Source organism: Diachasma alloeum, unplaced genomic scaffold (genome assembly GCF_001412515.2).
Source record: "Diachasma alloeum isolate Michigan unplaced genomic scaffold, Dall2.0 Dall_scaffold_00513, whole genome shotgun sequence".
In the NCBI taxonomy this organism is placed as follows: Eukaryota; Metazoa; Arthropoda; class Insecta; order Hymenoptera; family Braconidae; genus Diachasma; species Diachasma alloeum.
In genome coordinates, this window is record NW_021680645.1 from 471,469 (window position 1) to 485,089 (window position 13,621).

Consider the following 13,621-nt stretch of genomic DNA (forward strand, 5'->3'; position numbering starts at 1 on the left):
TCGTGAAAAAATGTTTTTTAGCTCGTGGGATTAACCTCCCACTCGCCAGAAAACAACTTTTTGCACTCGTTACGAAATATACTAATTTAAAGTCGCTGCTTATACATGATGTTAAATGAGTCATCGATAATTTCAGTATTTTTTCCACATTGCCGACTGGTCGATAATGTACACTGAGAGAAAAACGACAAATTTCTTAAATAAGTCTTACTTGCGCCAAGAAAATAGTTTTTTGAAAATTATCAAAAAATAATTTTTTTGTGCCAAACATGCAGAGAGTGCGCCGGAATGAAAAATTTTTGTCGCTAAAATAGATTTAGTAGTTCAAAAAAAATTGCATTCTCTGTACACGCAAGAAATGTCATTTCCAGCACTACTCCTTCGTTATTCGATACTCCCATACGTATTTTGCTCCCGAAAAATCTTTGTTTTATGCGAAACAAGGGATAGTAGTTTTTCGTTTCGGCTGTCTAATAATCACAGACAAGAAATGAACTCTTAAATGAAACACTAATAATGATATGATAGCAATCTTGTAACTTAAGGATAAAATTTTTGTTATTTGATAACTTTTCCTCTATATGAGATATTTTCATCCGAAAAAGGCACAGTCTGGTGTGAATTATCCGCCTCTCGAGCAAAATATTTCATTGCTGTCGAAAGCAGAACAATTATTCATGTTTGAGACTTTCAAATTCGAACCAAAAAAATTCTTTTTTGGCAATTTTCAACGAGTGATTTTGTTGGCCCAAACAAGACTTGTTTGACGTATTTGTTTTTCTCTCAATGTAGAGGAAATGCACGAGTTATCGATGCTCCTAATTGTCGAGATTGTGTGAAAAAATGTTAATAACAAAATTATAATTTGTCAGTAATTTTTTTAATGAAATAATAACTTGGAATGTGTCATTTTATGGAAAAAATTTAATTTCTGTTTCGAATACAAACTCTTACGGCTCTTAAATTACTTCGTAAACAAAAAGGTAAATAGATTGATCTCATCTGTGCATCACTCACACCACCGTCCAACACATCGTTTTTAGTTTTCTGTCTTGAATTTATTCCTAGATTAAATAATTAAACACGAACACACACTCAATCATCAGACCCAACTGTTCTCTTCGCTTTCCTTTGCCTGGGACTCTGTTTCGGCGTTCTTGGGGATTTGTCTGCAATAAAAAGAAAACAAAAACAAGATGTTTAGTAACTGCTGAGGTCAAATCCGAGCACTACTATTTTTTAAATAATTCTCAAACTAATTTCGTGAAACGAGTATTAGTGTTTGATAGATGTTTCTGAATTTGAGGCAGGGAAAAAAATTCTAGAACCATCTATAAGAACTTACAAAAATTATATTTCGAGATATTCAGAAAAAACCTCAAATCTGAAAAATTTACTTATCAGGACAGTGAAATTGAGCTATTGATAATCAACTTACTGAGTCTGTTGAGAGTCTCCTTTGGCAGCCAGTCGAAATCAACATTGTTGGGGTTCGACGTACCCATCTCCACAGCCTGTTTCCTCGTTGACGAAGATCTCGACTTCCTTCCAAGAGATGAAAGTAACTGCTGTCCACCCACGAGGGTCAAAATTACACAAGCAGCGAGGAAAATGTATAAGAAGACAGTCTCACCATCCAGACCTTCGTCCAACTCGATTATTTGAACTGTTTCGTTATAGACAGCTTCACTGAATGCAGCTCCGCTCTAAGAGAATACCAAAAATCATTAGGAAGAGAAGACAAAATGAAATCAGAAAATAATTTTAGAATTTTCAGCAAGAGTCGATCCCAAAGTAAAATTGAATCATTAAATAATTTAAGGCCCAGGTGGATTATCTTTCGAACGTTATCTCGATTGTTTTTCCATCTTCAAAATCTAAAATGTTATAAAAATTATGATTGCACAATCAAAACAAGTAGAAAAAAATGAAGATTTTAAAGAGCATTTTCAATAAAAATTAGGAAATAAATCCAACAGAGAGGAAATTGTAAATGGATAATTTACAAATGACGACTGAACAGCCATTAGATATTGTAAATATTTCTGCCCTATTGGGTTCATTTCCACATAATATTCAAAAACGCTTTTTGAAAAGGTTCAGTTTTTTCAACATTTTTTTTATTGTACAATCATAATTTTTGAAGACTTCACGGCTACGTAAAATTAAATGGCAATTGAAGAACATTTCAGATTATCAAAATAAAAATAAAAAACAAACAAGATCACGTTCGAAAGATAATACATGCGGGCTTTAAAACGATAATTAAATAATTCTAGTTTCACTATTTCAATAGATTCGTAAGAAGATTCTTACAGCATCTCTGTAATTCAGGTTGACATTAAGACCGAATGGTCTTCCGGCGAATGTCTCAGAGGGGATGAATGAGTATTGAAGAGTGGCCTCGTGATTAGGCTTGACTACTTTGTTGACAGCGAGGTGAGTGAAATTCTGGATGTAGAATTTGAAGTCCATGGGATAACGGAGGGATGTCTCCAGAGTTTCCAGGGTGAAGTCTGTCTTTCCTTTGTTGGTGAAGCCGACGAGAAATTCAACCACATGTCCTCCAGGAAGTTCTATATTCATAAATAAATTCCATTGATTGCTTCCACGCTTGTAATTACATTTGTTTATTATTGATTATTACATTCCCTGGCTGAAGGCCCTCGAGCGATGGCCGCGTTGGCAAGTTAACCCTTGCAACTAAAAACCGGTGAAATTTGAAATTTGAAAGTCCGATAGAGAGGAAATAGTGAATGGATAATTTATCACGGTAACTAACGATCTGACAGCCATTGACTACTGTGACAAATGACCTAACAGCCATTAGATACATCAAATTATTAATTTGCAATTTCCTCCCTATTGGGTTTATTTCCCAATATTATTCAAAAACGCTCTTTGAAAATGTTTATTTTTTTTTACCGTTTTTTTGATTGTAGAATGATAATTTTTGGAGACTCTAGGGCCATGTAAAATGAATAGCAATTAGAGATCATTTCAGATTATCAGGAGCACGTCTAAATATTTTCCGTCAAAACAACTTCGTCATAAAAACTCGGGTTTTTGAACTTTTTCGATTACCACGTTTGTCATAAAAAACTCTTTTAAAAACAACTTCTGTAGAAATACTTTGTTGAAAACCCGAATATTTTTTTGCCTTTGAGTGCTATTGTCCGTGATTACGCTAATCGTTCGTACATGAAATATTTGAAAGGAATTGCTCTGAATATCCCCCTTTAATTGCATTTTTTTTTTGTCTACTACTCTTTTATTTTGTTAATAAAATTTCTTTCAATTTCATTGATAGTCGTTGGTTTTTTTCTTTCATCATTGATTATTTTTCAGGTGGTTTTTTGTGTTGTTTCTTCCTGGAATTTTTTATGAGAGAAGTTGTTTTTGGGTTGGGTTTATTTAACGAAGGTTTTCTTTAACCAAGTTTTTTTGACGTAAAATTGTTTTGACGGTGTTTTTTGTCGGAAAATATTTAGACATGAACCCAGATTATCAAAATAAGAAAAAAACTAAGATCACGTTCGAAAGATAATCCACCCGGGCCTTAATAGAGAAAGTTATACTTAAAAAATTGATTCCAAACATTTAAAATAGCTCTACACTGCAAGAAAAAAGAATAAGTTCTCGAAAAGTCCTCTTTGGGCCAACAAATTCGTTAGTTTAAAATTCCTAAAAAATAATTGTTAGGTTCGAATTTGAAAAACTCAGACATGAATAATTACTCTGCTCTCAATAACAACGAAATATTTGGCTCAAGAGGTGGATCATTCATGCAAGACGGTGCCTTTTCAGGATAAAAATATCTTTTATAGGGGAAAGTTTATCAAGAAATATTTCGTCCCTAAGTTACAAGATTGCTGTCATATCATTATTATTGTTTCATTTAAGCATTCATTTTTTGTCTGTGATTATTGAATGGCCAAAACGACAAAATACTATCCCTCGTTTCATATAAAATGAGCATTTGCCAGGAGCAAAATACGTATGGGAGCATCAAATAACGAAGAAGTAGTGCTAGAAATGAGATTTTTTGCTTGTACAGAGAATAATTTTTTTTTGAAAAGACAATCTATTTTTGCAATAGAAATTTTCAATATTGGCGCACGCTTCGTATATTTGCACAAAAAAATTCTTTTTGATCATTTTTAATAAACGATTTTTTTGGAACAAGTAAGACTTGTTTGATACCTCTGAAGTTTTTCTCTCAGTGTACCATTTCGGAACTCTGCGCTATAGATTTCCATGTTTTCCGTTTTTAAACTTTTCAATTCAATTGCATGACAGAAATTTCCCAAAGATTAATATCTAATTAGTACCATTCAAATTAGAGATTAAAGTCATTTAGCAAATTACTCTTGATTGTTACACTGTTAGTGCATAATGGAGCAGTTGTCTCCATCTTTCATCACTGAATTCCTTTGATAGAGCACTAGCTGATCGATGGATTTTTTTACCAGTTATTATTTTGTCTTCACTTTGCGTTGCCAAATGTTGAAACTGCATTTATATTTATACTTATTGGACATGTGTAGGGGAGGGCAGGGTAAAATGGACACTTTTGATTTTTTTTTAAATATTCATGACGTGTTGAATTGTTCATGAAATGGAATAATTTTATTTTTCAATTGAAAGAACAATGATTCCTCTTTGTGATGAGCTTAGACAGAGCTCAATTGATAAATCTGTTTCTGAGTTATGAATATTGTTAAAAAGGTCATGTGTCCATTTTACCCCACTCTACCCCTATATTACTTCACCCTGGAATGGGGCTATGTATCCTAAATGCAGAAATTAAATAATAATAAAAAATTTCTCTCACCTAAGCTCGACAATGGACTAAGAACAGGTTTCGTGAACAAAATAGTGGTATCAGCGTCGGCAGAAGCCGTCTGAGCCTCCTCCTCCAATTCATCCTCAGTAAGTACACTGCTCTCTTCCTCGACGTCTACCATATCGTCAACAGTTTCATCCTCCTGGGCATATGCTACATTCGCCCCTGTAACCAAAACCCCAAAATCATCATGAATAAAAATATCTAGTCTCTCTCCCCAACAACACTAATCTTCAATAATCTATAATAATCTACAGCAAATATGATAAACTCGGCAATAATCCCCTGAACGTAGCCCCCAAATATCAAGTTCCATCACAAACTCTTCATTTCATAACAGAAAAACCAGCTGAAAAATCATTTGAAATGGAGCAGAAACGTCGTGAGGTATTCCAAAATATTTCTCCCACATTTCCGGTATATTTTCACAATAAAAGGAAGATAATTTACCACAATTGACTATGGAGATCAACGCCGGCAGTGCGATGAGCACGAGAAACACCAAACCCTTCATATTTACTACTATTATTTTCAAAAATAACTTTGCAAAATTCTCAATCTATTTCCACACTCAATTCCAAATAGATTATTTTGAAACCTAGTGGATAGATGAATCCAACTACTTCACCACAAACTCCAAAGCCCGATTGTCAAGAGTAAACTGTTACACGAGTCACAACGGTTTTGGTAAAAACTCCAATATCATCCTCTCCAACCTACTGCTACGTGGAAGAACCGCTGCACTCGTCAATCGGACCAGCGAACAACGTGGAAGTGGAAAACCAAAATAAAAAAAATCGGTAAGTCTGACTTGTCCCTGAGATTTATCAGCTGGAAAGCCTCACTGGCGCCATCTTTTATCTGTCGATTAAGATAGATAACAGAATGGCGGATGTTTGTTTTCGTGGCATGAGAAGGAGGGAATAAAACCCAGAAAACCTCCCAATTTCGATAAATTCTGGAAAACTTGAATCGGATAGCGTTATTGGTAAGTGCAAGGATTTATTTTGCGCCGGAGGGAATCGCGAATATTTCTAGAGCTGATGGAGATAGCGAGGTTTTGGTTCAGACCTTTTTTGCAGGCAGGGGAATTTCCTTCAAAAATAGATCAGACCCAATTTTTCCTCATCTCAATTGGATTTACAGATATTTAAAAAAAAATTACAAGTGTTGAAAGGTTTTATTTTGTACATGAGGTTACGGGGATACGTTGATAAAATTTAAGTCTTCACTAGGCCGCAATACTGGGACCCATTGAGCAGTTTGTGATATGTGCAGTGCAGTGATAAATACAGGAAGAGTTGAATGAGGCTATCATAATATGTTTTGAATTATTATATGCATTGTAACGGTGTTGTATTTTTGTTTGCTAAGTAGGCTCCGATGGGTTTTTAACCTGGCGTCTATATAATAAAGACAGATAGATAGATATGTGACCGGATATGGGAATAACTAGGGAAAATCACGGACCCGATCGATTTTACCCCGTATAACTACGAAAAACTTCATTTTGTCCGGCTTTCACTTTCAAAATGCTCCTTGCAGCGTAGTTTTCATACGATTTCAGCTTTTTTTAAATGTTCGTTACCCTCTAAACAATAAAGTTAAGCATTCCTTTTACTTTAGTCGCAATAGATCCTGAATAAATAAATTTTGCATTTCATAAATTTTCTTTTGAACTCGCCTTTTCGCTTCAAACTTGCATTGTTTTTTGTTCATAAAAATTAGATTGTGCATGATTACAATGTTCAATTACGAAAAACGATGAATTTTTAGTCCTACTCTAGAGACGCGAAAAATTTATGAAATTCAAAATTTATTTATTCATGATTATTGGGAATAAAGTAAAACGGATGCTTAACCAGACATAATCATAATTTTTAATGACAGTTAAGGCCCGGGTGAATTATCTTTCGAACGTTATCTCGATTGTTTTTCAATCTTCATAACGTGAAATATATCACAATTTCCATTGGATTTTACATCACGTAGGAGCCCTTAAAAATTATAATTGTACAATCAAAAAAAGCAGAAAAAAACGAACAGTATCAAAGAGCGTTTTTAATAAAGCCATTGACTACTGTGACAAATGATGACCTACAAACCATTAGATACATCAAATTATGAATTTGCAATTTCCTCCCTATTGGATTTATTTTCGAATATTATTGAAAAAACGCACTTTGAAAATATTCAGCTTTTTCTCAACGTTTTTTTGATTGTACAATCATAGTTTTTGGAGACTCCAGAGCTATGTAAAACAATAGCAATTGGAGATCATTCCCGATGATCAAAATAAAAAAACAACCAAGATCACGTTCGAAAGATAATTCAGTCGGGCCTTAAATTTTGAACAAGTCAATTGTAAATATTACTCGCCAATTTTTCGATTATTATATTAATCATCAATTAAAATATTCAAATTCCGAGTTATTTTATCAACCAGCAATTTAATATTCCAATTCCGAATTATTTTATCAATCATCAACTTGAATATTCAAATTCTGAATTATTTTATTAACCAATAATCGGGAAATTTGAATTACCAATCATTATATTATTTTTCAAATTTCAATAAAGATACGTAAACACTTGATTATTATAAGGCGCAATAGTAAGGCGCAACTTCTCATTATACTACTGAAGTAATGATTGATGCCGATCTATGTGCTTAAACTTTATTCTTTGGAGTGTAACGAAATTTGAAAAAAAATGCTAAAATCGTATGAAAATTACGGCGCAAGGAGCATTTTGAAGGTAAACACAGCAAAAAATGAGTTTTTCGTGGTTATACGGGGCAAAATCGATCGGGTCCGCAATTTTCCCTAGTTATTCCCATATTCCGTCATATATACACAAACTGTTCAATAAGTCCCAAAGCCCAGCGAAGACATTTAAATTTCACTGACGTATACCCTTAAGGACTTGGTGAATGTTTTTCTTGTAGATTAACAAGGGACTAAACTCAGAATGGAATTGGACGACGACTTTTTCTTCGAGGAGGACAAAATGTTAGTTACGATTGATTGATTGAGTAATAACAATTAATACCTGATGTTTATGTCGATGTTTCAATGTGATTTGATATCCACGGAATTGTTGATGTGCTTCGTCGTGTTTATTTTGTTCATGCATGCGTTATTGCGTTGGCATGAACCAGTAAGAACGATCTGAGTGATAATACGAGGATTGAGGAGAAGGATAAAGGAGATTTTGATATTTTCACTGAACACGTTGAGTCGGAGGAGCTCATCATGATGGAAGATCGCATGTATGCTGTTCTATTTTTTTTTTCAATATGCAATTTATGTCTTGAAACATTCATGTGGCTTTTTCGCATTCTTTCTTTGCCTGCTGCTCTGGATGTGATCAGTCCAGAGGTATCACTGGTTGCACAAAAGTCACCATCTAAACATCAGCTGTTTCTTTTGCAAACGTAAGTTTAGGAATTTCAGTGGAGATCCTGAACATTCCTGTGAATTCTCTTATTTGTTCATTTTTGTGGTCGATTATTTCTTGACTCTTAATACAATTTTTTACAGGATTTCATTATTCATTTTACAAAGTAGTTTATTGATTAGTTTGTCTACTAGCTCCTTCGATAATTCAATCAAGGTAGTAAATTCTCTACATTTTTTAGCCATTTGGTTTTGATTCTTATTCGATTTAAATGGGGAAGATTACGATTTCCTTGGTGCCACTATTTAGAAAAATGAAGGAAAAAATCCCTATCAATTATTTTTTGGGATATGGGCATTTCAATCATTATTTTTCAAGATATTTCCATGAAGCTTCTTATATTTGAGATACCAATTCATGCACTGACATTCCCACATTTGAATTCAATGATTATATTTACAACTTCAAAACAACGAAACTGAATTTTAATGAAAATTTTTAATTTTTAATTTTAATGAAAAAATTGGCCTCGAAAACGACTGATTTGCAATTAATTATTATAAGACATTTAGGCAATATTTCGCTATAATTTTTGCCGTTTAGCTATCCATATGTTATGAGGAATGTGTGAATAGGGGAATTAGAATGAATTGAGCTTCATGCAAGTTCTCTATTCAGGAGCAATAATGGAGATGGAATTTTTTCACTATTTTTTCCGTCATCATGAAGAAGAATGGTACAAAAAACATGTTAAATCGTGGCGCCATAGGAATCGTAATCATGTCAAAACTTACACCAACATATTACCATCTTAGTGATACCAGGAAATCGAAAATTTTCGGAATATTTGAAAAGTGCCTCCGATTGGGAAAGAAGGTTCAAATAGCAATTTGCACAAATGGCTACATTTTCAGGTCGAGAAATTCATATTCAATAGGATTGTTATTTGCTTAGTGTTTTGGCTATTCAATACTTAAATTCAAGAGAAATTTTTTTCCATAGAACAACAATGACGATGGGATAGCAACCATATAACTTAGAACGATCAATTTTTAATTCATCTTCACTTTGTGAAAGGTATTCTGAAATTGTCATCCTGAAATGTCATGGTCTCCACGTGAATGATCAGTCCCTTCAACCAAATCTTTCATTGTTGAAAGTAGAGCCAAAATATCTACATTTCTATGCTGCGTCTTCCGAATCTTGACCGAATTGTGAACAGACTATTGGCAAAATGTTCCGCATCAAATCAGTTTTTTGGCTACATAATGTATCGGGCACTTATTGAATCATATTATTCATATTTTTCAATTTTTTTAATCATCAGAAGACCTGTTTTTTTCCTCACTGTATGTTCTCCTCCTTCATTTGCAATTAAATATCTTCAGCTTTTACGCTAAACACTTCTAATATTAAATATTCTTTTTGTCATTCCGGCCGTAAGGCAGCGTTTCAAAATATTGTTCGTCATACGGCAAAAAAAAACTTTTCTGACAAATATGATTGCAGCCCTCGCCTTCGGCTGGTGCTGCAAACCTCATATTCGCCAGAAAAGTTTTTTTCGGCCTAATGACGAAATATACTATTCAACAATGCTGTAAGTACTTCCTAATCGTCCAACCAGACTGATTCACTCATATTAATTTTGGACCATTTAGGGGTATGGTAATTACCTCTGGCAATGTGGTAATTCACAAAGATAGTAGCAACCTGATAGGCATCAGTATTGGGGGCGGAGGCCCCTACTGCCCTTGCCTGTACATAGTCCAAGTATTCGACAATACCCCAGCAGCTCTGGAAGGTACCCTTCAATCCGGAGATGAACTCTGCGCAGTTAATGGTGCCTCAGTCAAAGGGAAAACCAAAGTCGAGGTGGCCAAGATGATTCAGGCTTGTGACACTCAAGTCAGTATCAACTACAATAAACTACACGCCGATCCTCGACAGGGGAAAACTCTAGATATTGCTTTGAAGAAGGTGAAAATATAAAGACGAAATAATGATGGGTGAATGACGAAATAATGACGGATTTTTTTCTTCAATGTCAGGTGAAACATAGGCTAGTCGAGGGAATGGGAAGTGCAACAGCCGATGCCCTTGGCCTTTCACGAGCGATTTTATGTAATGATGCATTAGTACAACGATTAACAGCCCTGCAAAGGACAGAGAATTTGTATAGAGGTCTCGTGTCACATGCCAAATCTATGCTACATGCCTTTTTCGATCTTACGCAGATTTACAAAGGTAGATTCTTTTACGAGTATTTTACAGTAAATTTTTTTATTTTTTTTTCAGTTTGTTAAGTTTTCACGTCAAAATATCCACGTCGTAATATACTGACATGGAAAAAATATTCGAGACTAAGGGGCTACGCCCCCTGCTCGCTCCGGTCGCCAACCCCCATATGACTCCAATGATCCTTAGGCTGAGCCTTGTGGCCCTTAATCTGGCCTTCGTGACCCTTAATCTGGCCCTTATGGCCTTTAATTTGAACCCTTTGAGACCCTTAATCCGACCCTCGTGACCCTTATTTTCACCCTTGTGACTTAATCTGACCCTCATGACCCTTAATCTGATTCTTGTGACCCTTATTCTGGTCCTCGTGATCCTTATGCTGGCCTCCGTGACGCTTAATCGGACGCTCGTGAACCTTATTCTGACCCTTATGATGCTTAATCTGACCCTCATAACCCGTAATCTGACCCCTGTAAGGGTTACCTTAATCCGACTCACGTGACCTTCATTCTGACCCTCGTGACCCTTATTCGGACCCTCATAACCCTTAATCTGACCCCTGTGACCCTTAATCCAGCCATCGTGACCTCTACTCCGACCCACGTGACCTTTATTCCGATCTTCGCGACCCTTATTCTGACCCTTGTGATATTTATTTGGAACCTCATGACCCTTAATCTGATCCCTGTGACCCTTCCGACCCTTACTCCAACCTTCGTAACACTCCTTCTGACCCTTGTGATGTTTATTAGGACTCTCATGACCCTTAATCTGACCCCTTTGACCCTGAAACCGACCCTTGTTACCCTTACTCCAACCCTCGTGACACTTATTCTGAACCTCGTGACCACTATTTTGACCCTTGTGACCCTTTATTATGGAGTCTTAATTTCGAGCACCAAATTTTTATCACCAGAAGTCGATTTGGATTTTTATAATATAGAGAGATGACAAAAATAAGAATTGGAAACTAAAAATTTTATGCGATTATTATTATGTAATTATTCCAGTATCCAATCTCATTTATCATTCCAGTATTCGGCGATGCCTTTGCAGCAATCGGGGTTCGTGAACCCCAGCCTCGTGCCAGTGAAGCCTTCCGTCAATTCGGTGAGCAACACCGTCAAATGGAAAAATTCGGGGTGACAATGTTGAAAGCCCTCAAACCCATCCTCAGTGACTTGGGTACATACCTCCACAAAGCCATCCCAGACACTCGTCTAACAATCAGTAAATACGCCGACGCAAAATTCGAATATTTGTCTTACTGTCTCAAAGTCAAAGAGCTAGACGACGAAGAACAGACTTTCGTAGCGCTGCAGGAGCCCCTGTACCGAGTTGAAACCGGAAATTACGAGTATCGATTAGTTCTGAGATGTCGACAGGAAGCGAGATCGAGATTTGCGAAATTGAGGTCAGACGTTCTCGTTAAACTGGAGCTATTGGACAACAAGCACGTACAGGACGTCGTCTGGCAGCTCCAGAAATTCGCCTCTGGACTCTCGAAATATTACGCCAATACAAAAGAACTATTGGACTCAGCTACCCTATTTCCGGTTGAGGTAGATTTATCACAGTCAGCCTTTCAGTACAAGTCCTCGGGGCCTCAGACCCTAGAGGATAATGAGGATAATGAGTACCTGGACGATCCTGAGGAGAAAAACGAGGGAAAGCCTAGTAATGACGTGTTCATGCTGGATACGAGTGAACCTTCGTTACTCATGCCTGAGTTCAACGATCTTAAGTAACATTCGGCTACTCCAAATGCTGATAGTATTTTTTACATTCCAAGCCAAATATTGAATTCCAAAGAGTTTTATCGTTTTAGGTAAATAGATCGATTTGTGAGAGGTTCCATGTCAACTCCAACATTTGTCATTCTTCGGAAAGCTGTTACTGATTACGATCACTATACTGAGGGAAAATCAATCAAGTCTTTTTTGGGCCAACAAAATCGCTAGATGAAAATTGCCAAAAAAGAAATTGTTTTTCTTTTGATAACAACGAAATATTTGGCTCAAGACGCGGATAATTCACACGAGTCGGTGCCTTTTCAGGATGAAAATATCTCGTATAGTGGAAAATTTATCAACAAATATTGCATCCCTAAGTTACAAGATTGCTATAATTATTATTTCATTTAAGGATTAATTCAGTAGCGAAGTGGTAAAACGGTACAAGTCGGTTTTGACTATTGACCAGTTTTCAATGAATATCTCGGAATCTAAGGGAAATAGCAAAATTTTTGTTACAACCTTTTTTGTAGAGCCGATTGAGAGCTACAACAAATGTACTTGCGAAAATTTCGCTATCTCCCTCCGTGTTCGAAATATTCCTCAAAAACTCAACTAGAAGATCAGTCGACTTAAACGGATTTACCACTTCGCTACTGAATTTCTTGTTTGTGATTATTGAACAAAAGAACAGAAAAACTACGATTTCTTGTTTTGCATAAAACGAACATTTTCCGGGAGCAAAATACGTATGGGAGTATCGAATAGTGAAGAAGTAGTGCTAGAAATGACATTTTTTGTTTGCACAGAGAATACAATTTTCATGGAAACTACTAAATCTGTAAAACAACTACTAAATCTTAAAACAAACCATTTTTTCGGCACAAGTAAGACTTGTTTGAGAACTCTGTCGTTTTCTTCTCAGTGTATAATAGTTATGAGTCATATTTATCCAATATTCACATGATGGACTGCATAAAAAAATAAGACGAAAGTCAGCGAACGATTTTTTGCAATATGAACGGCGACACTATCAAAACAGCTGACCATCAGCTCGTTCTGACCTTCATATTTCGCCAATTCTCATCAAATCATAACGAAAGTGCAATTAGAAAATAGAATAATAATGTAGAATTGACGCTTGACTTCGTTTTCCGGGATTTATTCATTCTATAAACGTATTCATCTGTGAGCGATGTAAATTAATCCAGGAATCAGGGATTTTGGAAAAATAAAGCACCATGATCTAATTGTCAAGGGTGCGACGTTTTCCTAAATATATATTTTGGAGCCTGATGAAGCTGAAACATATTAAATATATATTTAATATATATTTTAGAGCCTGATGAAGCTGAAACATATTTAGCCAAACATCGTATCCTTGACAATTAGATCATAGTGTTTTATT

At 35.6% G+C, this 13,621-nt stretch overlaps 2 protein-coding genes across 7 annotated transcripts; one reads left to right on the forward strand and one right to left on the reverse strand.

Moving 5' to 3' along the window:
* Nucleotides 1-904: 904 nt before the first annotated feature.
* LOC107042740 (translocon-associated protein subunit alpha) lies at nt 905-5,627 on the reverse strand. Its single transcript, XM_015263917.2, has 5 exons — nt 5,297-5,627; nt 4,835-5,011; nt 2,317-2,576; nt 1,439-1,706; nt 905-1,169 (listed from the first exon to the last, which is right to left on the reverse strand). The coding sequence occupies exons 1-5, from the start codon at nt 5,358-5,360 to the stop codon at nt 1,096-1,098; spliced, it is 843 nt and encodes a 280-aa protein (XP_015119403.1). The 5' UTR covers nt 5,361-5,627; the 3' UTR covers nt 905-1,095.
* Nucleotides 4,837-12,492, forward strand: LOC107042739 (PRKCA-binding protein). 6 transcript variants are annotated; one of them, XM_015263912.2, is made up of 8 exons: nt 4,837-5,646; nt 5,724-5,834; nt 7,794-8,117; nt 8,220-8,282; nt 9,904-10,222; nt 10,294-10,489; nt 11,516-12,224; nt 12,309-12,492. In XM_015263912.2, exons 3-8 carry the CDS (start codon nt 8,101-8,103, stop codon nt 12,310-12,312), a joined length of 1,308 nt encoding a protein of 435 aa, XP_015119398.1. In that variant the 5' UTR covers nt 4,837-5,646; nt 5,724-5,834; nt 7,794-8,100; the 3' UTR covers nt 12,313-12,492. The 6 variants fall into 6 exon arrangements, with proteins under 6 accessions (XP_015119398.1, XP_015119401.1, XP_015119399.1 ...); XM_015263915.2 differs by lacking the exon at nt 8,220-8,282 and having other exon boundaries at nt 11,516-12,492; XM_015263913.2 differs by lacking the exon at nt 8,220-8,282 and having other exon boundaries at nt 7,794-7,857; nt 11,516-12,492.
* Nucleotides 12,493-13,621: the final 1,129 nt, after the last annotated feature.